This window comes from Protomyctophum parallelum, assembly GCF_964188405.1.
Source record: "Protomyctophum parallelum genome assembly, chromosome: 7".
Lineage (NCBI taxonomy): Eukaryota > Metazoa > Chordata > Actinopteri > Myctophiformes > Myctophidae > Protomyctophum > Protomyctophum parallelum.
Window position 1 is genome coordinate 24,347,828 of NC_139705.1, and position 23,976 is coordinate 24,371,803.

A 23,976-nucleotide genomic window follows, 5' to 3' on the forward strand; every position below is an offset into this window, starting at 1 on the left:
TACCATTAAATATTTACATTACATTTACATAGACAAAAATACTTTATCCAAGATAATGGTAAGTGGTAAAATCATTCAAACTTTGTAAACATGTCTTTACACAGTTTTTGGAAAGTAAGTGCTTCAGTGTGCATTCACAGAAATGTAGTCTTATGACATGACTAGGTGGAGTGAAAAAGGAATGAATAGCTAAATGCTTCCTCTCTATAGGCTCTTGAGAAGTAATTCGTGTGAATCTCACTTACCCTAAAGATTAAAAAAAAAGAAAATACCAAGCTGATGGTCGGCTGAAGACGGCAGCGGTTCTGAGTGTTGGGAGTACCCCGCTTGGTGTGTGTACTATTCAGCTGTGCTCAGATCTCACAGAAGCAGCCAGGAAAACGTGGTGGTTGTGCAAATGAGAAGGCGACCACTCTGCACATAATTCTGGCTGTGTCCATTTTGGTCTAATTTACACAATGATGGTCTACTCTAAGGAAACTGTACTTTGGAAACAGCATCAGAATGATTTTATTAAGTCTTTGGGTCATCAGCAACAGACGGTCCAGGTCCAGAGGGCATCATCAGAGGCGCTAATCCAATGGTTCGGTGTGTGTCACTGGTCTTCCTGGTCTGATTCCATGTAGCATAAACAAAGCTGATCTTTCCCAAGGAGAATCAGGGAGTCTCCACTGCTGTGCCAGCTTAGAGACTGGACCTGAAAACCACCTGGGAGGAAAGATATATAGAGATTGATCAAACCACAATATAAACACTACCAATAAGCAATAACAGCATTCATTATTATTATTATTCAAGTATTTTTATTGAAGTTTGTACATAAGACAGGACAGACAACAGATACATGACAATTACAGAACAGATACAGGACAAACCAACAACACTAGAAATACATACTGAAATACATAACAGCATTCATATTAGTTTCCTAATGTGAACTAGGGCTTTCACTTCTAGTGATTTTTATTAGTTACCTAGTTTACTAGTCGACTAGTTGTTTAACTACTGTGTACATTGGTGACAATAATATAGCATTCTAGCTGATCTTGAGGCCTACAAAAACGAGGAAAAAAAAAAAAAACGTTTTGTTTTTCTTATCAACTAGTACCAACAAGGTCGACAGGTGGATTTACTAGTTGAATAGTCGACTAGTTTCTTAAAGCCCTAATGTGAACTAGATGAATGTACAGTATATGTACCTTCAGTGGGGACTTGGACAGAGACAGAGCCTGCCGGAGACCAGAGGTAGAGCTTGGAGGTTCCTGTGCACAGGGCCAGGCGTGGGTGCCGAGGATCCCACTGGAAGCAGCACACAGCTGAGGTCTGCTGCAGCACAGCCAGCAGGTTCAGCTTCTGCATGTCCCACACCCATACAGCACTGGCCATGCTGTCTGTCAGTGGTCGTCGGTGGTTGGATTGAGGAGACACGGATATAAGGAATAAGACACATTCGTATACTGATGTTGGAATACTCTGTTCTTATGCCTAAATTGTCATTGTGACTGGCACCAACAGCTGTATTCTGCTTCCACGTCCTGAGAAAGCGGCATGGTTCCATGCACTGCCTATGGCCTGCAGCACGAGCTCAAGCCAACAGAAAAGCTGCGAGAAAAGGTTGAGTAAAGATCAACCATTCAACCAACCAAGTGTGCTGTGGTCAATACTGTAGGCGTGGACTGGGTGGACACTAGATGTACAAGTTGACGAGGATCTTTCGGATGTTTTGTACACACCCATTTAGTGGGGAAAAACGCTTGGAGGAAAACCACTACTGTTGTTGGACTGAATTGGGTCTTAGCCTATCACAACAAGAAATTGTACTTAAAGCAATTCCATTACAGTGGGATGAGGGGACTCCAGTAGACAGTTTAAATCCCCAGATCAGAATGTCGGAGGGGACACTCTGGAGACACCACAAGACATTTCACTGAACATACTTCCTAATGTATACACTGCTGTGTTAAGGCGTTAAATCAGGCTTAAGTCATACCGTCCTTGGTGGCCAGATAACGACTGTCCGAGCTGAAGGCCATGGTGGAGATACCGATCTTAGGGTTGGCTCGCTCAGGGTCTGGTTTGACCACTGGAATCTGGACGGGAGACGGACATATCTCATCTGGAGTGTCAAAATGGAAGAGACACGCATTGGTGAGGGATGGCTTTTTCTTTAACCTCATAACATAAGTACTCAAGAAGCATCATTCTAAACGTTAAAAAGTAATTGGCTTCTTCGGAATTCTTTGAATTTGATTGCAAATTATTTTAATTTGCCAATAAAGTATTTAAAAACAGCTTCCTTAAGGTTTGCTATTGCTCTTAATGTGGACGTGCAGTGTATTGCATTTTAATGTATGGATTGCGCTATGTTGAGTAATTGAATAAGAACTGGATATCAGAAAAGTCCTTTTGTGGACAATGTCATACATTTACTCTGGGTACTGAAAAGAGTGCTGTCCATAGTGATGCTGTCAAGGGAAAGTTCTCGATTGACTGGCCTTCTCTCCACTTCCTTATACACCACCTGACAACACAGCCCACAAGTCAAACACTTAGAAAATGACTACATCAAATTCTTCGTTTAAGATTAATAAATGGATTAATGGCTTTTGAAATTTTAAATCTGTAAATACATAACTTATTTTAGCGAAATAAAACATTATTTCTACCAATTATGTGTTGGCCGACACGTCCTGCATTACCATGATACTCACAGCTTTTGGTCCGCTAATGGTGGCTGCATGTTCAAACTCTGTGATCCTCTTCCACGTTATGTGATTTAAGATACGGACCTGCCAGGGGGCATTACCATCATTATATTACAGGAATACATTGTAATGTTGGTTAACGCCTATCATGAATATCGTGATATGTATTGCCATTCATAAACTACATCCAGAACTGTTGTACAGCCCTTTGAGGCGAACTTAAATGTTTTGTGTAATATACAATTTATGGCTAAATGTCTGCACAAAGTGCACATCTCACAAAGAAAATAAGTAAAATAAAACTGTTTCCTTGACTCATGTTGTCAAGGGTATCATATTTCTCATAAGTAAAACAAAATTCACTGTCAAGTTGTGGCTGTTGCTTTCAACCTGGAGAATGAGAAGGCTCTTTATGTGTCCACTGGGAACCCCACATTACTAACAAACTCCTTTTGGTATTATTGACAATGAATAGTCCGTTTTTAATTCTCATCAGCAGACCTTGGTGGCTTTTAGAAAGGCACTGTGTGCTGTGCATACAATGCCAAATACAGTCATCGTTGCAAATGTGTACTTACTTTTTGATCATAGCTGCCAATTGCTAGAAATTGGTTGCTGGGGCTCCAGGTGACAGATTTAATGCCCAGTGACCACTCGTAGGCACAAAAGCTGGATAAAAGTCTACCGTCCAGAGAATATAACAACACCTTGTACTGTAGACAAATGCGAGAGAGAGAGAGAAATGCAGTCAAAGGGCTCAAGTCAGATTTAAACTAAAGTCAACTGCAAGCAAAGGCTGAAGTGCCATTCACAAAACTAAAGATGTATTTGTATTTCTTTTATAGCTGATGTGAACTTTGCCATCCATTTGACTTTTTAAACCTATATCTTTATAGTTATACTGTATGAATAGTGCTGTGTGAATGGCCCTTTAGCCTTGACATGGTATGCACTACTCACACTACCAGTTGATTGCAACTGCAACAGGGACGAGTTACTGTATGATGTATAATAAATTTGATTTATAAAGCACTTAACATCATAATGTGCTAACTACTAAAGTGAACATTATATGATATATTACTGCACGACAGAGCATAGCAGTGCAAAGTTGCCAAGTAACAAGGCATTAAGTAAGGCAAGCATCCTTGTTACAGTATGTTCACTTTAGTAGTAAAAAAACAGGACAACAGAGCTGAGGAATACAGAGGATAACCGGGCATCTTTGACTGAAAGTCTGCAGATCACTTTCAAGTTAGACAATGTTCTTTGAATAATTTGATTGAACTGGCCTACAGAAAGCTACTATAATGCAAATGATTATTATATTGCTATACATTTTATTAAAATATCCATTGTTTATATAATCATGGTAATTATCGTATCATTTGAGTGATCAGAGGACTAGGATTTATCCATTGTGTATGTAGCTTGTTGTAGAAGCACTCACCTCTAGACAGCTGTCCCATACTGCCAACACACAGCCGTTAGGAGACCACTGCACTCCTGCAAGGTCCTGTGTCTCTGTCTCAAAGTGCTGGGATGAAGTGAAAAGGAGGTCATGTGAGGCAACAGGCAATACGATGACTCAAATACATGAAACGACAGTCTACTATGCGTTTCTGTCTAAACTCTAAACACACCGTACTCCTATAGTACATTGTGGTGGGATTTGTACTAGTTCAATCAATACTCCGGATCTTGGGAACTCACCCAAAGTTAGAAACCACAAGACCAACATTCCAGTCGTCCTCATCAGATATAAGAATTACATGTATATTATACTAGGGCTATCTGTTCCAGAAATCATATTGATCCTGACAGCAATCTCATTCATCCTATATTCCAATGACCACATCAGCAGCATGGCATCACGGATTAGAGGCTAGACAACGTACAACTGCTACAAATTTCCACTGATACCTTTGAACATGAAACGACTTTGAACATGGCATAACATGGTCAAAACTAGGCCTTTTTTGACTGTTGTTTCTTCTCTTCCGTTTGTACTTTGTACCCTTTTATATATATGCTCTTTTTTGTAACGTTGCTTGATTTCTGTATGGGGGATACGGATGATTTTTTTGCATTCTTGCTAAATCCAGTGTATTTATTTACACAGCATTTTATGTGTGGTGTGCATCGATATGTGCTGCCCCGTCCAAATAAACATAAATAAATTCCTATTTTGGACATGCAAGAGAAAAATGCAACATTCAAAACATTTCAAACAATCATTGAATTGTTTTGTTTTTTCTGTGACAATAGCAATGCAAAGCAGCGTAACTTGTAGATTAGCTACTTTCACGCTGGACCCCCCGTCGTAACGACTTTGTATAAAATGAGGCATAAGTGGATAAGAGGGAGCTTCACGAGGTTCAAATCTAAAGAAACAACACGCTCAAAATGCCTCTGTCAAGTTTTTTTCTGATGCTCAAGGCGAAATATGAGCTGCTGCACACACAGAGGGTTTCTTGCGGCTGGCTGGAATTCACCGCCTTGCTCAAGGACGACACCTCAACACGCCTGTCAGTGTGTCACACCGTCATCTTCTGGTTACAGCAGGACAATATGTGAAAACAGACACGGGATGATGCCCCCATGATTGGTTAATATTACTGCCAAAGGTGATGTTCGCCTAGCTCTTCTAGAAATGTCAACTTTGGTGGTAATTTAATACATTTATATCCATGGGAACATGATCCACTGGACTCTATTCTTCTGTTTTCACATCTTCTGTCCAGCGCCTCGTATTTTATAATTTGGGTGTGCTTGCTTTTGTAAGCTTTTTTACAGGATCTCTCATTTCTCAGCATAGTGTGTGCTCAACTATCCTACTCCTTTTTCTACAAAAAGATACAAAACAATGATAATATACAAAAAATAAATGAGAAAAAGGACAACAACAGAGACAAAACCAATCCTATGGGACAACATACTACTATGCACACATCTCAGTGCCATGCTCTGACAACAATCTTCAAGCACTCTAACAATAAACAATATCTATAGAGTCATGACAATGTTTGATTATGGAAATGCTTTAGTTTAGAATATGCATTCTTCAGATGGCTTCCCTGGATAAATTATGGTAAAAAAATAAAAAAAAAGTAGTTTTGTCTATTTTGAGTTCTGAGAATCATTATCATCTCTTACTCACCCTGAGTAAGTACCAGTCCTCACACACAAACACACTGACACAGTCTTTGCAGTCGCGACGTTCAGCCAAAGCCATGTAACAACCGTCCCTGCTGAAGTCCATGCCTGAAATGGAAAGATGGTTCAGAAAATTGCCACATTTTATAGACAACATAGACAGCCAAAAATCTGTTTTGGTAACTGGTGTGATAATTAAAATCACTCGCTAAAACAAGTGTTTCAATGGAAAAACTTATGCAAAGGTTTAACGCAACTACGTAAGACCTCTGCCAATGGAGTTGTGAGTTTGCCTGATTTGTTTGTCTGCCTGTCTGTTAGCAGGATCTCAAAAAGCTGTCTGATAGCAGGATTTCAAAAAGCTATGAACAGATTTGCATTATATTTGTGGAATGAGCCGTCATAGGGACAAGGAAGAACTAATTATCTCCTCACACTGAACTAGGGCATGGTAGAGGTGGACGTGGCTTGCCAATAAGTTCTTGGGCTGGCCCGGGTTCATGGGGCAAGGAAGAATATATTATCTTAGTTTTTACACCTTCCTCTACAAATAAAAGGGAGTCTTGTGGGGTGCTGGTCAAGCCACCAGGCCAAAGCCATTTCAGTTTGGATTTTTTAATGAAAATTAATTATCCTAACAATATTATTCTACAACATAAATAATATTTTAAAGCATGGTGAAGTCAAACCTGTGTGAAGTGAGGGGCGCTCTTATCATTATACATCATGAACAATTGCATTTTTGTGATTGATTAGCCTTTTTGCTCGTCTAGTGATGTAAATGTTCCCTTCATTGTCAATGGAATTATGTGTCTGGTGCTGGGAGTCTGGTGCAACGCACATGTCATGGCTGCACCTGGTGAGAGCAGGAGTGGACCTGATGAGACGTAGGAGGGGCCCGGACAGGAGTCAACCCCAGACCTCTCCCAGTCCCGGCAGAGTAGTTCGGGAGCGGCGGTCTGTGTGGCCCTGATCTTTCCCAAATGGGACTGATCGTGGGTAGCTAGTTACTGGGACGTAAGTCAGGACTTGATTACCCCGGCTGGGTCACCTGAGTGAGGGGTATGATGTTGCGAGACCCGAAACCCTGATGACCTTGGGATACATCACTGAGGATACATCCCAGGTGCATCCATGCAATGTTTTTTTGTTCGTGCATTTAATGTTTGTGTTGCCATCAGTATTATTGTGTACCACTACCTGCAATACATCTCCATACATGAACAGAAATGAACAGAGTTCCTGAGCACCAGGGCATCATGCCCGTTTTAAAGATCAGCTGCTACGCGTCCGAATTCAAACCGATTAGCCACTTTGAATGACAGGGCTCATAACCTTGTTGTCCATTGTGTCCCGCACGCAATGCCATTATCTGAGACTTTGTCCCCGTCAATTGAGCAGCATGCGACTAGCATAGCCGTATTATTTATACGATCATTCTGGGGATGTGTGGGTTACACCGGGGCACAATGCTGCATGGTCAACAACGGGAGAGCCAGAGACAATCATTTCCCCTGGTTGCTGACAGGTCCGTTATGGAGAGCATGCCCCATTTACTGAAGAGGGTGCACAGCTGTCAGCAGAGGAGCTATAGTTTGGCCAGAGACTAAGGGTTGTTCCATAAGGTCAAAGGACAGTATGTGATTCATGCGGAATGCTGAAGCAAAGCATTCAGCACACTGGCCATGTCCCCAGGTACTCCTGGTAATGATGATAATAATATTAATACACACACACACACTAAAATAAATAAATAAAGACATGATGTCCGTGTACTCACCCTTGTGACATGCTTTGGGGTACTTGATGTAAGACACAGCTTTGGTGCATAGGGACCAGACAGTGATTCTCAGCTGTCAAGAGAGAGAAGAGGAAAAACAAACTGTAGCTCATCTCTCAGTGAAAGTATGCAAGGGCTGGGGGTGGGGGGCATAAATACTTCAAAGAACCATGTACGTAAAAGAGACATCTTTGATCTGGGATCGGCTTTTGATGGCTGCGCTCGTTTCACAGAGTACTGGCATAGCCGTGGAACAACTGCATGGCCACTTGGACCCGACACCCCCTTCTCTCCATTTGACATGAGATACATCAGTCTCTCTACGAGGGATATTAAGCCCTTGGTGTCTCTGTAAGAGGAGCTTGATTCAGGCAGTGATATGATGAGTGTGGGGCATGGAGACTGGGTGTCAACAGTGGCCTATTAATAAGAGCTCAATCAGCCAGGCTCCTAGCCTAATGAGGTCTCTGGCATATCTACAGGACGTCACAGTGTGGGATACAGTGGTCCGTCTCTAAATGATACCCTCTGAAACAACTGCCCGTAATGTCTGGAAAGTCCTATGTTCTCTGTGAGTGACGTGAAAGACTGTGTTGGATTCCATCGATTGCCATTACTGTTTGCACTGCTGTGAATTCAAAAAGGGGGAAGCACTCTCTAAAAACAACATGGATGAAGAGGTCTCTCTTATCAAGCTCATCGGCTACCACTAGTGTCATATCATGGCCATTATAATGCCAGGCCCAAAACTGTATCAACATGGGGGCCTTATAATACAGATTATAATTCAAGTCATTATTAGCATTTCATTGATACTTCAAGATAATAAAAAAAATACAAAGTTTAAACAACAACCAATCATCACATTTCATCAATTCTAAAATGTATTCATTATATCATGAATAAAATAAAATACAATAAATTCCATGAATACATTTTAAAAGGTTTAGGAAGTAGTGAAAATAGCAGAACTACAAGCTCACAACGTGGCATGAAGTGACGTGTTTATGTCCCGGACGTAAAGCGTTTGCGAATCACTGCATTAGATGACACGACATCTTGCCTTTCCATTTCTGGATATGTTGGGGGAGTAGCCACAACTAAGCATCCGCATGGACATACCTGCCACAGGTGTGACAATTGAACGTTTGTAATAAAACTGAACTGTCTCATAAATGAAAGGAAGCAGCACTTCAGAATAACCGTCTGCCCTCATGGCATCCAGACAAAGAGGGCTCAAGTGTTGACGCTCAGTTTTGACAAGAGCCAGTCAAGTGTCCATTGACCTCACTTGTAACTAGATTTATGCCAGTAGCAGTATGTGGCACCAGGCCAACAGCCTGATATATTCCCCATCCAGTCTCTAAAATAAAGTGCAGCAACTTACCCTTCAAGAAACAAGGAGACATGAGAGTCTTCGGGACACTGTTACAACATTTGTGAGATATATGCTGTCTGGGTGTAGACAGAGAAACCGATTGGGTTCCCAAGGCTTTGAAACTCTTGCCAAGCGCAACATCACACAATGGGGCGGCGGCGGCTCAGGGGTAGAGTGACCGGATGGTAACCGCAAGGTTGCCAGTTCGAACCCGGGCTCCCCCAGAGTTAGTGTCGAAGTGTCCTTGAGCAAGACACTGAACCCCTAATTGCTCCTGATGTGCTGGTTGGTGCCTTGCATGGTTTCTCATGCCATCGGTGTATGAATGTAATGCACAATCTATGTAAAGCGCCTTGGATAAAGGCACTATATAAATGCACCATTTAATGTACAGCATATATATATATATACTAGAATTTCGCAGATAATTTCGCAGAGTTCCCAGAGTTACCTTGCCGCGCACTATGGGAAGAAGGAAATTGCGGGAGTTGACTCCACATGTAGTAACGGATGGGTTATTAGTTATTATTATGTGTCCTTATTAGTGTAGTGTAGTCAACAATTTATGGCTCATACACTGCCCGGTATTTGCTCCGATTATGCTGTCGGGGAGCATTTTTGGCGCTGACCGACAAAACGGCTGATCTGACATTAAGCGGTGCCCAAAAGGTAGATCAGGATCTACCAGTATAGATCACAAAGGCTTTGCAGGTAGACCACATGACATGGCCCTAAAAATATATATAATTTTAATATAAAAAACGATTTTTGCATCTGCCGCTTGAGATGACCTGAGATGACTTGATTGATTGACATCAAAAAGGGCCTGTCAGCTCAAACACACAATGCAATACTTGTTGTTGCGTACAATCATCAGTAGCAAAGTCAAATACCAAAACAAAAAAAAACCAATGGGATGATAGTTTTATTTAGCTGGTCGTTTTGAAAGTAGCTCTGAAGTAAAAAAAAGTGTGGGCAGCCCTGGTATAGATGATTATATATATATATTCATTCCGTGGGTAAATCCCTGGCTGTAGGCTACCCACATATTGGTAGCATATTACCTATATTAGCCCAATATTGGCGTTACGCATTTCAGTTGAATAATGTGTGCGCACGTGCGTGTGCGGAGAAAGACAGTTATTTAATGAAACTGAAGATTATAACGTCCTGTCTCGCTGGCGCCGTGTATAGGCTGCACGGCTATTCCTGTGTGTGTGTGTGTGTGTGTGTGTGTGTGTGTGCATGTGCGTGTGTGTGTGCGCAATGAAAAGTACTCAGTAGGCGAAATGGCGAATTCGAACGGTGTAATTGTAATAGTTTGGAACAAACCAAGTTCTGTGGAAGAACAATGTTGACGTAACTAAGAGATTCGCTGAGTAAGCGATATTTTATATACAGTGATTTAGAAGGAATATGCAAAATCGTGAGGCGAAGATTCCTCTCCTTCCTTGTTTTATTCTCCTGCGGACAGGACTGTCAGGGAGACTATCAGAGCAGCACAGGGGAGTGGCTTAAAAGACGGGGTAGTAGTTGCCAGGTTGGCGAATTGTAAGCGAGTCGTAGTGTGTGTTGAATGGCATTTGAATGGCATTTGTGGGCTTGTGAATGCATTTTCTCACATGTAATTTGTGCTCACTTGCATAGACCTGGCGAATTTAGCGTGGTGAAAGGGCAACAGTGTTCCGGGGGTGTGGGTGCTTCGGGCGATAATGTTTGTAGTAAACAAATGCATTGGCGGCGTGAGTGTGGAAGGGAGGCATTTTTGGTGGCAGTGCCAGTGGCAGTGTTTGGCGGGTGGTGTCGAGTTTTGCCGTTCGGCGCGATAGGAGGAGATAGCGTTGCAACACTGCGAAGGTAAGTGTGTGACGTCACTGCCGTGTGAGTGTGTGTGGGTGTAGTGTGTAAGATGGTGTTGTGGGTGTTGCAATAGCGACGTAGCTGTTGTGGCTTTGGGTTTCTTGCCATGTGTTGGGTACAACTTCTCCAATATAGAATAGATATAGATATATATATCAAAAAAGAGAAAAACCTTCCAAGGAAGGGACTGCACACTCCAGGGAACAGAGACAGTCTCTGTTCCCTGGAGTGTGCAGTCTAACTAGACTTGCACCTCCTCCTCCTTGGATGTGCAGGAATCCCTTTTTTGTCTCATATATATATATACACATATATAATAAAATAAGAGGCATAGCAAAAACAATGAAATGGCAACTATAGCTACTTAGTACTTATTCACCCCTATTCATTTGTATTCATCAGGCATAATAACATACTGTATTGTGTAGGAGCTTTTAACCTTCTGCTCAGCAACCAACATGTAGAGCGATCCCAGACCTGGGGCTTCCCAACACTTCTCAATAGAGCTAGTCAGTGTTTCCCCTAGCCAGAAGCTGATAGTGTAGGGGGGGAGCTTTCACGCATGCACACTCATGCAGTGTGCGTGCATGCATCGTGCACCGTGCACACGGCCGACATTTGTGATGGGGGGGAGGGGTGGTTATCTTACGGTCTTTTGCAGTTATTTTTGGCCTATTCATAATGTAGATGTCTTTTCTGTCATTCTTTGGCCTATCCATGTAGATGTCATTTTCTAGACAGAGTACACCCACTCCTGCATAGTGGGGGACTCAGGAAGCAACCAACTCCTTGTGAAGACTTTCCTATATGGCAGATATTAAAATACGAAACAAATATGAACATGGTTGTCTTGCCTGGAAATCTACATATCCTAAAAGTAATATGGAATAGTACGAGAGAATATATGAGAGTAGGAACATATCAATTGGAACTTACATACAGTAAATCCAATTGATCCAATCCACAATTGATCCAAAATGCTGCAGCTCGCCTGGTCTTCAACCAGCCAAAATTCTTCAAAGCAACCAAAGGTATGGCACCCCCATATCTTGCAAGTCTGTGATCGGACCGTACAAACCCTCCAGCACTCAGATCAGCCGGCACAAGGAGGCTAAAGTTATGCTGGCAAGGTGCGTGTGATTTACTGCAGAGCCAACTTTTCTATCGTCACGTGTCCACCTTTTGAGTTTGTAGCATCTTGGAGGGAAACAATGCAACTACAAATGAATTTGGTGAAACTGAAAGCACAGTTAAAGCTGTTCTTCCTGAAGATGCTCAAGTCATTAAACATGTGCAACAAGCTGCTGCTGTCCTCTTGTAGGGGTGATAACATCAACACTAGGGATGTTCTGTAGTAGCCAGTGTCCTCTTGTAGGGGTGATAACATCAACACTAGATGTTCTGTAGTAGCCAGTGTCCTCTTTTTTTTTTTTTTTTTTTTTTTTTTTGCGGCTTACGCCTTTTATTGATTTTTGAAGGGACAGACAGTAGGCTGACAGGAAACGGGAGAGAGATGGGGGGATGACATGCAGTAAAGGCCGTGTCGGGTCCGGGAGTCGAACCCGCGGCACACTGCGACTGGATTACCAGTCCGGTGCCCAGACCGTTACGCTACGGCCTGGGCCAGCCAGTGTCCTCTTGTAGGGGTGATATCAACACTAGGGATACCAACCAACAAGCTGGTGAGGAGGAAGGCTAGGTGCATAACATAAGTTTACCTGAACAATCTTGAGGTGGTTGCGGACAGGACTATATAACAGGCTACAATACATAGTCCAACCAAACAAGAACGTTTTTCTGTTTCGGAAGAGCTTGTTTATCCAAAGACAGCTCGGAGAGGACGCAAGCATTTTCTTTTTGCCTCAGAACCTCAATAAATTTGCCTAGAAACACAGAGGCTAATAAGCTTAAGCTGTTATTGATCTTAGAATTTGCACAGCTTGGTTCAAAATAAACACTTCCTAGTCTTGTCACACAGGTAACTTTTGTATGCCTGGTGAAACGTATTCCACATGCTGAAGCCAATACCGTCCATGTTGAGATGCATTTAAGAGGTCATAAAGACATGCAGCACACTTAAAAACTGCCAAAAGCGATGATATGCAGCATGTCAGATCTCTGCTACGTTAGTGTGGTTCGCAGCCCTTTGAACACGAAGCAGAACAGTAATCACTACAAGTAATCCAAATAGCCATGGTGGACATGTAGAGTGAGCCCACCACCACAATGTAAGGGGTGTTAAATGCACCACCCTCATAATTAGCTTCCTTTACAGTGTTGCTTGCAAGCCAATATAGTGTGTGGCTGTGTGCACACAGCCATCTTATGTGAATGTTAAGAGCTGTATATGATGAACAAGTAAGACGCGCTAACGCGGGAAGCGAACGCAGCTCATAAATTGCAATAATTAGAATAAATTATGTACTTTAAGTTTTTTTTTAAGTTAAGTTGTGTGTGCGTGTGTGTGTGTGTGTGTGTGTGTGTGTGTGTGTGTGTGTGTGTTTTTGTGTGTGATACAGCTGCGCCCTCTGGTGGCGGGCCAGTGGTGTTACAGCGTGACACACAGACACACAGACAGACAGTTTAGGCCAGCTTCTATAGTTAGTGCTCATTGCGTTCGCAATCACTGCGTTCGCAATAAACATATGCCAGTGAGTATTTTGCATGATGTCTCATTGATAGAGGTTGATGCCTTCATTTATAGTGACATATCAGCCCAGATCAGAATAAATGTTCCTGTACCGGTACTCCATGACAAACGACAGTTTGAAAATACTTAAGGATTCATTAACCGCATTAATGAAATGCTACAGGTGGGTATGGTCCATTAAATCTATGAATACAACTAAACTGATGCTGTGTTCAAACCAAAATCACTATAGTGGTTACTGGTTATTTTAAAACATCAATGCAAAGTCCGCTCACAGACCAAGGTTGGCATTGCTTTTCAATTGATTATGCACATTCCCAAACATATTGGCTTGGCTTTTGACTCTAGCCTTACCTGTACCTCTCCTTACTCTAAATACCTGCAATGACACCTGACGGTTCATTTTATCCTATTCAAACTTTTACATATTCAAGTATTTGGATAGATAAAACTGCTAAATCCTTGAACTAAATATCATGGTGAAAAACACGATGTGGACTTTCAGCAACCCTGTGGCTTTATATAGCCCGAAGAACTGTGGACGTGTGAAGAAAATATAATAAACAAGGTTGTCAATAAATCTTTTTTTTTTCCTTCTTTGTAATGAATGCTTAGGTCCTGCTCTCGTTACAAAACTTTAAATTTTGAAATATGAAGAGTTAAGACAGCTGACAACCTTAAACCTTTCATCGTAGAGGGTCCAGACGGACATTTGAACTCGGCCACTGTCTGGCTGTCACCTAGCTGGGTTGAAGGGTCTACACTCCTGCTGGGTTCAGACATCCAGCTGTGTAGGCCCTGTAATTACACCTCCTAGCACGCTTCCTGGACATACCCCCTTGGACATGCCACCATGGCAACCACCATCAACACAGCTCAAACAAAAACAAGAGCACACTTCTTGGATGCCTTGGGCCGACCGCATGGGCAACGGGGTGAGGGAGATCGGAGGCCCGAAAGGCAGTGTAACCTTAAACTTAGACTTTGGGTGAAGTACAGGGCAGCAAATGTTGATTATACTCTTAACCCATTCTGAACGGGCACCCATTTTGGTGTCAGCATCATGTTATGCTTTAGCTATTGAAAAATAGCAGATCTACAAGCTCATATCGCGCCACCGAGTGGCGTGATACGAGCTTGTAGGTCTGCTATTTTTGAAAGATCGAAGAGCGACTGATATTTCTAGAATCTGATCTCAGGTCAGAATGGGTTAATCAGACCAGTGTGTGTCCAGTGGAAACCTCGTATGAATCTGATCTCAGGTCAGAATGGGTTAAATTTGATTATTCTATCATTACTTTTTTGATCAATTCAAAAATCAAAAAGCAGGTTTGTGCTTTGTTTTATTTTGTTTGGGGGGGAGGGGGTGTTGCGGCGTTGGGAGAAATAGATGTGGAATGTGGTATGGCACGCTGTGGGATTTAAAGTTGGTAAAACTAGACTTTGGGTGAAGTACAGGGCAGCAAATGTTGATTATACTCTTCAATTTGATTATTCTATAATTACTTTTTTGATCAATTCAAAAATCAAAAAGCAGGTTTGTTTTATCATTGATACTGTGTATATCAATGAATCATTGCATTAATGTGTTGATTTATTTCATAATCGACGAATTGAGCCCCATTTTAGTAACGATTTTATTGGATTCGTTGGAACACGTTTTTTTCAATTTCCTGAAAAGTAACCAGACATACAAGGATTTTCCCCAGCAGTGATGATAATAACAGCTACTGTTGGTCGCAGGTGTGTGTGAGACATTTACTAGTACCAGAGGTTAACTTTTAGTGTTGTTTGTGATAACCAGAGGTCACAACAAGAAGGCAGTCTTTACTCTTTACACATAATCAAATGGACTAACATGCTAATGTGTGCAACTTCCTCGCAAAGAGCTTCACTAATGAGCAAAGCTCAGTGCTGCTCCGTCTACCCGATATTTGCTGAAGTAGTTAGCTTGGGAGAAGGGACTTTTCAGTTATGGGGGCAGGAAGTCGGGGCCTAGGTTTCTGCTGTCAAAGAGAAGGTCAAGTTCTTGGAAAAGGTTCCTTGAGTTCCAGGAAATACTCCTGTAGTAGAAACCGGGCTATAAGTGTACAAATACCTATATGCAGTAAGAAAGGAGGCAAAACATATTTCTATTCTACTCATACACGAAACATCCCGGCACAAGTTCAGTGCTGTTAAGTTTCACAACGAGAATGCCACACAATTAAACACTCCCCAAAGCAGAGGGTTTGTGGGCAACAGCTGATAAATAAGAACACTTGTAGCACCACAGTTAACTGACATCAACCTGCAAGAAAATCTACCCATCAGCCATTCTTGTTGCAATCGAAGGCAAGTAGGAGAGAGCGAGTGAGTGTCTGTGTGATGCCACATAGGCCCTTCTGTCAGCAAAGGATTAGGCTCTAGGCATTCCACGTATAGGAAGCCATCTCAAACCGATATAGCCCATTTCTCCTGTTACAGACTCATGATTCTACCAAGGACCTGAAGCTTCTCGCCACCCAGACATAGGTATGGATGAGCTATTGTCCCGCATCACAGTGCAGCAGCTGCCTCGCGTTCACAGTTTAGTCTGTTAGCGCCACTGCCAACAATTCTATAGTACGCGTTAGCGAGGCTGCAAAGTCCCTGGCCAAGCATGCTACCGCTAACCCGATACCAACAATGTGAAAACCATTACAGTAGTATAAAGCTTGACACCGTCCTTGGCTAGAAAATTTCCACCCTCATTTTATCGCCACTCAGCTGGTAACAGTGGATTAGCGTGGATGTGTGGCGACATAGTGTGAGGCCCAAGGATATTCCATGGGAATTCAAATAGATGACTTTGGTGAAGTCTGCAAAGTCTAGGCTAATATTTGGTGATGCATTTTTCTGTTAAATTCACACTATGGCAATATCCTAAATTAGAAGACAAATGACTATCAAGGACTCAGAAGTTTCATATTGCCATAAAGATGGCTTTTGGACGAAAAGAACAAACAGCCACCGTTGTTGGCAACTACTGTAACTAACCCTCCTGAACCGATTCAATGTACAGAGAACAGACCAATGACTATAATTTTAGATATACCTGTATTTATTGATCCCTCAAGTAAAATGCAGGTGTCATCACAACAACAGCAGTAAGAATAAAATATAGGATATGTACAGTTCAGAGAAAGAGTCAAAACCCAAACAATAATAAAAAGTAATAAGCTTATATTCTAGATATGCCTATATACCATACTGTACTGTTTATCGGTACGCAGTAAAAAAATGAAATCCAGACATGCTCTTACACACGCGCGCGCGCAAACACATAGACAAACAGACACAGTCCACACCACAGGCAGCTGTTCCTAAACAAGTTAATATAGCAGGCTGTTTATGAGGGCTTGAAATTTAAGGCCGACATGGACACCCATCTGGCACAGCCTTAATGAAATCTTGGGTGAGGGTGAAGGTAAGGTCAGTGGGCCCCTTGGCAAGGAGTTAAGCATTGCCTCTGGTGCTACTGGTAAATTAGCTTCACACCCTCAATTGGGAAACAAGGCTCACTCACAATTTATTTAGGCTTACTTTTTACTTCATAGTGACTGTAGGTATTTGGGTTCGTTTTTCATGGGACATCAGGTTAAACGAATGTGTTGTGACAATCTCAAGTATGAGATCAAAAGTTCAAAACTAATAGCACCCTTTATTAACGTTGAAGTAAACATTGGCTACCCGTAAATGCTTTTTCACTAAAGCAATGCTGAGTTAAGAAAGGCCAACAATCAAATAATGAAAAATGTGTTCATTAATCTTACATCACAATCTGAATACTGAATAGTCCACATCACTGCTGCCACAGAAAATAAAGGGAGAATTGAAAATTGAGTATTTCCTTTAGCCACACATGCATTTAACAATCATATAATAACAACAGGTAGACTAGCTAATAGCTATATGCCTCTTCAAGACACTGTCAGCATAAGACATACTGTATTATGTAGACAGATTCTCTCCTTGTGGAAGGAACCTGTCCTGTTTTCTTTTTTTTGTGAAGATGTAGACAGACACAAAGCAGACATGCCACAGACTCTTGCACTCTCTGCACCCTCCTCTCAGACCAGACACAGTTGTGCAGAATGTGCACTGACACCTGTCAAATGAGTCTTGGAGTCAAGTTCAACGTGATAGACACAGCCCACCATGGCACGGTGCCCTGGTCATAATCCACATGGCCTAGCCCTACCCCACACACGTGCCCTCCACCTCAAGACATTAGCTTAAAGCAATACCACAGCACAGAGTGCAACAATGAAAAACGGGGAAACAGAAGGCATTGAATAAACATAAATGTCTCTTTATTTGGACTGAAGCAATCAATTATTTTCTTAGCAATTACTTTATCGTTAATTTTTTTATAAAGACATCTATATCTTTTTTTTTATTAAAAAAATGTAATATGATTTTAAATTGATTACTAATAACTTAACTGTTGCACCCCACATTTTCATTCTATGCGACTCTCAGTTTAGCTTTGAGAAGCTAAACTGTGTCTATTAATCTATTTACTGGCTGGAACTCAGAGTGCAGGAATTCATGATAGTGCAATCATCTGTCGGTAGGATGATGATGGATTCTCCACAGCAGTGGTGGTGAGGTTTCCAAAGCTCATGCCATGCGTTTCAAGTTGAAAGCTCGATTTCACGGTCCCTGAAAACCTTTCAGTTAGCCACATTCAATAACACCGCAAGTGACTAGTCAATCATCCCATGCAACACTGAATACTGTAACATCTCAAATCCATCATACATGACTCCCAAGCACGACACCAATGACATGCATCACTTGATGGGGAAATACCCAAGTTACATGGGAAGGGCACGTACACATTGCGCCAGTCTTCAGGAGGTACTTGTATGTCTGACAGGATGCTAACTGGCGGAACTATGAAACCAGACTGAATATATGTGGCAGGTGGGGGTGGGTGAGTGGGGATTGAGGAAGGGTCTGGTATCTCTGTCTATTTTCAGGTCTCCGTTCGTTGCGGGCCAGCAACAGTTGACACCAGACAGTCATACATATAAACACGCAGACAGACACAGACGCAGTAACTTCACACTCACATGGAAGTCGGTGGTGTTGAGAATGTGACGTCCGTCCGGGCTCCAGCGCGAGGCGACCAGTCCGATTGAACCCTCGTCAATCTTACAGTGCCACTCGGGCTGCTCGAGCGACCACACCTGAAGACAGAGAGAGAGACAGAACAGAAGGACAAACTTGAATTAATCAGACACCCCGCCGTCCCTTTATCAACTGCATCTCAACAATTCATAAGCACTCCCTGACAACCATCAGAAACCATGAAAGACTGGCGGTGGTTACCCCTTCAAAGGTAAGGTGCTTACATGGTGATGTACCGATTGTGAAACTTTGACAGGACAAAATGTCAAGCAGTGTTTCCCCAAATGCATTTATAATATAAATTAACAAAATGGCTACTTAAAATCTCTTATAACCCATATAGGTGGATTATCGATACCTTTCACTCTTTCAAATGATTTACGGTGTTATGTACTTGAAGATGTGCCATATATGTTGTACAACAAACCCACCTAGCCCAGAATGTATACATCCAAATGTCACCTAAATACTATCTAACTATCCAATGCTGGAAAAAAAGGAGCCAAACAAAAGTATTAAAACATAACTTTTATTATAGCTATATACAAAAATGTATGCTAATGAATGATGATATGAATTTTACGCCAGTATGAATAGTTTTTATTTAATGAATGAATAATATTATATAGTGTTACGCTAGGGCAACTATAGTGTTACACTAGGGCCATTCTACATGCAAATTTAATCAATTTTTAACTTGGAATTACTTTGTTTTCTTTTCTGTACTTAATTTGTGCAGTGGTAAACAGATCTGGCTACACTTCGGTCTAATAATGTATTCTTAATGTGTTCTGCTGTTTCATGTGAATGAATGAATGTGAAGTACATTGTAAACTCACATAATTTCTACAATCAACTAATGCAATTCCGAGCTCTTCAGAAACTCCTCAAATAAACAAATTCCCTAACATTTATTCTAAAATCTAAAATATTGTAAAATCCTCCATAAACACAAACCTGGAACCACATATCAGAATTACTCCGGTAACATCTTGTTTGCAATATTCACTGTAATGTTCTAATCTTGCAGCATTATTGGTCACAATTATGGCAAGGTGAAGACAACGTCTCCATTTTGTATTGTATTTGAAAGGTTTTACATAAAAACAAGAGATATGACATGTAGCATTCGGTACCTTTCATTATTTGCACTGGGAATACTATGTTAGTATACAGCCAGTTGCGAGGACTACTTTCTTGTATAACTTATTTGAGTGAAATCGTTATTAAAAAAAGCTTTAATTTGGATATCGTCCATTATTTTCATGTTGCCATACTTCGTTAACCGTTTCAGAAAAGCAATAGGCCGTGGTTTACTGTGATTTTAGACTGGCTAAGTGGGTCGGAAGCACTCTTGTACCGTGTGTGTCATTAGTATCCTACCTGCACCAGTCCTCTCTTGTACATAGCACAGAGAACGAAGTTGGAGTCAGAGGACCACTCCATGTGGACCACTTGGTCCAGGCAGGTGTACAGGTGTAGGATCTGCAGGGTGGACGCATCTCGTACAACCAGCCTGTACTGTAAACAGGTACCCTGATGATGATGATAAAAAATATATTATCTACAGTAAATTCCATCAAAACAATATTACAAATATTTCACATAGATAAATCATTGCTATGCATGAATTAAATTACACACACACGCACACACTTATCAATGCGATTTACACCCAAAAATAGGCGTACAGCGAAATGACGTATGCCACGCCAAATCTCACGTCTGGTTATAAAACTAAAAATAAATGTGGGGAAAATATTTTGGAAAGGCATACATCAACGATGTGCCATATGAAATTGGTAGGATATTTCCAACTGTACAAGCAATTAAAAACAATATAACATGTTTACAATGTTACAACCAGCTCAGTGGCCTTGTGGTTAGAGTGTCCGCCCTGAAACTGGGAGGTCGGGGTTCGATCATATCAAAGACTCTAAAAATGGGACCCAGTGCCTCCCTGCTTGACACTCAGCATCAAGGGTTGGATTGGGGGTAAGTCCCTGCGACATACTAGCGTCATGTCCAGGGGGTGTACTTGTACATCAAGCTGCCTCACGCTACAGAAACAGGAGATAGGCTCGGCAAGGCTACTTACAATGTTACAAGTTTAGATGCTTAATCAAACAGTGCTTTACTGGCTCTGTTGAGATGATTTTGACCATGGGAGTGCAGCGTGACATCACACACCTATAAATAATCCCTGTAAATAGGCGTATAACATTTTGATATTGGCATAAATAGACGTGCACGCCTATTTTATTTCCAGGTGACAATGACAAGCATATAGCTTGCCTATTTGCAATGGTATATAGGCGATTAGGCGTTAGGGGCTTAATCATTCACCAATTTAAATAAGTGCTTTAACAGTCATTCAGATAAATTGCAGATCTGGATCAGATAGGCTGAGCGTATTATGTGAAATCATTTTAGGGAGTCGGGACGGCGGGCACCGGGCACTGCTATTTAAATCTTTTCATGCACACAATCCACCCAGCACACACCAGCCTTCATCCATACGAATATGCATTCAATCACTCCATAAATGTTGATTATGACTGCCTTGCCTGGCTATCTTGCATTAACTGGCATGCACTGGCAGTTTCTTTCCAGTGTGCAGTGCGGTGCACTGTGCATGTGTGCGCGGACATGATAGGAGAGGGGGAAACTCTTTTCTTTTTTTTTGGATTTCCACATGTTTGATTGTTTGTTTGGTCGTATTCCAATTGTTTATGTCGTAAAATCGGGGCATTCAAGAATATTTAAGGGCGTGTTATTTAAATGATCGGTTTCAGCCGTGACATTTATCAAAGCTCCAACCAAAAATACGCTCTATAGGATCACTTTCTAAATGTGACGTTGACCTGAGCGTACGCCAAAAGTTTAAAACCCACGCTCGAATTTAAGGAAGAATTTACACTCCATTGATAAATGAGGGCCATAATCTGTCAAATCTATTAGACTACATAGTCACAACAAAACCAAAGAAAACCACCTACCAAATATTTCCCATTTGGGGAAAATTGACAAAGTTGGTTGGACTGCTTTAAAACGTCAGAGAAATTCATCCTGTCATGTGTATGTCTGCAGCTACTGTACTGCAAAGGAGACAGGGAGATTTTAAACATACAAATGAAGACAATGTGTAATGCACAGCAGTCATAAAACAAGCACACTTTCCAATAAAATTGAACAACGTTTATGAATTCCTTTAAGTTTCCAAGATAATTGTTTATCGACACATAAGCTACTCATACTGTATGTGCTGTACACTACTGTGGGACTTTCCCCTGATTCCTGGCTGTTGGGGTAGTTTGCAAATACAAACGCAAGATGGCGCCGCAAGACAATGTTTGACATTTCTTTTGGGATTTGGGATTTGAGGATTAGATGTTGTGGTCACTTGTTGTGGACATTCTGAAAACGTAACCAGAAGGTCACTTTGCTTTTCTTTTAAAACGTCGGCTTCCATTGCAACTATCCTTTAGTAACGTTAGTAGTTTAAGTTAACACCTGTTTATGCATTGCACTTGCTCATAATATGGCAGGACGTTTACGCAGGAGTAATTTTCAACGAGTTTGACAGAAATTAAAACTATTAAAACAAAGACTAGACAGAGATTTAAAGAGGCCGATCCGTACAGAGTTTGTCGACATTTTAATACAATCAGATAGGACTTTTCTGTTTGATGAATGGGCTGTCAATGGAGGCTATGGATTTACAAAATGCTGTACCGTGTACCCCCTCTAAACTTTCAACTGTTTTTATTGTATTTTGACATGTGCTTTGGCAATGTAAACGTTTGTTTTCTCATGCCAATAAAGCTCATTTGAATTGAAATGGATGGCAACTTACTAACTTTAGATGCAGATAACATAAGTTAAATTGGCATGCGGCTGTGTGTGCCCATCTGCCCAATGGACCTCTCCAGTAGTAATATACAACTAGTAGCCCATAGAGTTATAGTAGCCTAGCACTACTACTTCTACTACCTGTCTAGCCATGGTTCACATGACGCTCGTACTGACAGTCATGTTTCAGGGCTACTACCTGACGAGACAAAGCCAACTTTTACGCATAGCAAGCCAGACTCAATGTTAGCCTTGCTAGCTGGCGCGGCTACATAGGTGCAGAAAACAACACACAAGAACATCATTAACATCTTAACCATATTATTCGTGATTCCAGTGTTCGCTTGCTACGTCTACAGTTCGAATAAGGAGAGTACTTATTTACTTAAACCAGAAAACAAACAGTCAGGCATTTGGTTGGTGTTCATTCAAGAATGAAGCTAGCCAACGCTAGCAGATGATGTTTAGTTGGCTACCGTGGGAAGCCAAAGTTATCAAACTTCCTTAGAAAACAAATGAATATGAATAATAATGACGTCTTTACCTATAACACGAGGAAACAAATACTCCAAATCATCTACCAAAGGGTTTTGTATTCACACATGTTTCTGACGTTCAAGAACTGTAGCAGAAAGAAATCAAGCAGTTGCCGTTGCGTGAATGGCGACGTAAACTGTTGGCCAATCACAAGCCGAGTACAAAGCCTCAGTCACATCATGGGAAATGTAGTTCGAGCTGTCTATGTGTCATGGTTTATTTTTTATAGTGGTGTAAGTAGACTACTCGGACTCCGACTCTTATGTACCAAAAGTATTAAATCTAATTTCTAACTATGCAGAATGATCTTATGATATAGAGTAGACTATTAATGTGTCTCTCTCTCTCTCTCTCTCTCTCTCTCTCTCTCTCTCTCTCTCTCTCTCTCTCTCTCTCTCTCTCTCACGCACAAACAATGATAAAATGATTAATGTCCAAACGAGCTCATAAGTTTAAAATGTGTATTCAGTGCACCAAATATCACAATACAATTTCCAATAATGGAGCGTCAATGCGGTGCCCATGCACACCCATCACCAACCAAGTGAGAATAAAGGCTAAGCTCTCTCTCTCTCTCTCAATGACCAAAATAAACTAAACTATAAAATATGCTTCAAAGCATCATAGTATTTACCCTTATATCCACCAATCCTTGAACAAAACATAATAGCCTAAAAAATAATCTTCCAAAAAACATGTCCCCAAAAAAAGAGGGAGGCCTTAGCCCAATTTGTTGGGGACATATTTTACATTTCGAAATATTATATATACATTTTCATAGCCTTCTTCTAACTGCACAACTGCCTTATTAGGCCGATAGGCACCTGTCCGTGAGAGTCTAGAGCAGGGAAAGGTTTCCCGCTCATGTGCCTACAAACCGCGGCGACCTCCTCCCAGCTGT

At 41.4% G+C, this 23,976-nt stretch overlaps 2 protein-coding genes across 6 annotated transcripts in view; one reads left to right on the plus strand and one right to left on the minus strand.

The window, feature by feature from the left end:
• Nucleotides 1–71: 71 nt before the first annotated feature.
• Nucleotides 72–23,192, minus strand: wrap73 (WD repeat containing, antisense to TP73). Of its 3 annotated transcripts, none has more exons than XM_083768423.1 (13): nucleotides 23,083–23,192; nucleotides 21,686–21,784; nucleotides 20,070–20,222; nucleotides 18,629–18,745; nucleotides 7,642–7,714; nucleotides 5,866–5,969; nucleotides 4,156–4,242; nucleotides 3,284–3,418; nucleotides 2,712–2,789; nucleotides 2,425–2,521; nucleotides 1,991–2,116; nucleotides 1,200–1,391; nucleotides 72–708 (listed from the first exon to the last, which is right to left on the minus strand). In XM_083768423.1, the coding sequence occupies exons 2-13, from the start codon at nucleotides 21,752–21,754 to the stop codon at nucleotides 596–598; spliced, it is 1,344 nt and encodes a 447-aa protein (XP_083624549.1). In that variant the 5' UTR covers nucleotides 21,755–21,784; nucleotides 23,083–23,192; the 3' UTR covers nucleotides 72–595. The 3 variants fall into 3 exon arrangements, with proteins under 3 accessions (XP_083624549.1, XP_083624547.1, XP_083624548.1); XM_083768421.1 differs by having other exon boundaries at nucleotides 2,700–2,789; XM_083768422.1 differs by having other exon boundaries at nucleotides 2,700–2,789; nucleotides 21,686–21,779; nucleotides 23,083–23,182.
• tp73 (tumor protein p73) overlaps nucleotides 18,653–23,976 on the plus strand; it is a gene marked incomplete at its 3' end in the record, with an annotated part of 45,514 nt that continues 40,190 nt past the window's right edge. Inside the window, exon 1 of one of the 3 annotated variants that reach the window (XM_083768420.1) lies at nucleotides 18,653–18,897. In XM_083768420.1, coding sequence (XP_083624546.1) covers nucleotides 18,866–18,897 — 32 coding nt within the window. In that variant the 5' untranslated portion in view covers nucleotides 18,653–18,865. The remainder of the gene's footprint in view (nucleotides 18,898–23,976) is intronic. The other 2 variants (XM_083768417.1, XM_083768416.1) reach the window with 2 other exon arrangements.

Excerpts from the sequence above, each read along its gene's own strand:
- wrap73 (XM_083768421.1), bottom strand. The coding sequence starts at position 21,754 with ATGAATTTCTCTGACGTTTTAAAGCAGTCCAACCAACTTTGTCAATTT. Across the intron at positions 4,243-5,865 it reads AGGACTGGTACTTACTCAGG|CACTTTGAGACAGAGACACA; the intron begins GTGAGTAAGAGA and ends ACTTCATCCCAG. Across the intron at positions 2,522-2,699 it reads CAAAAGCTGTGAGTATCATG|GTGGTGTATAAGGAAGTGGA; the intron begins GTAATGCAGGAC and ends CTGTGTTGTCAG.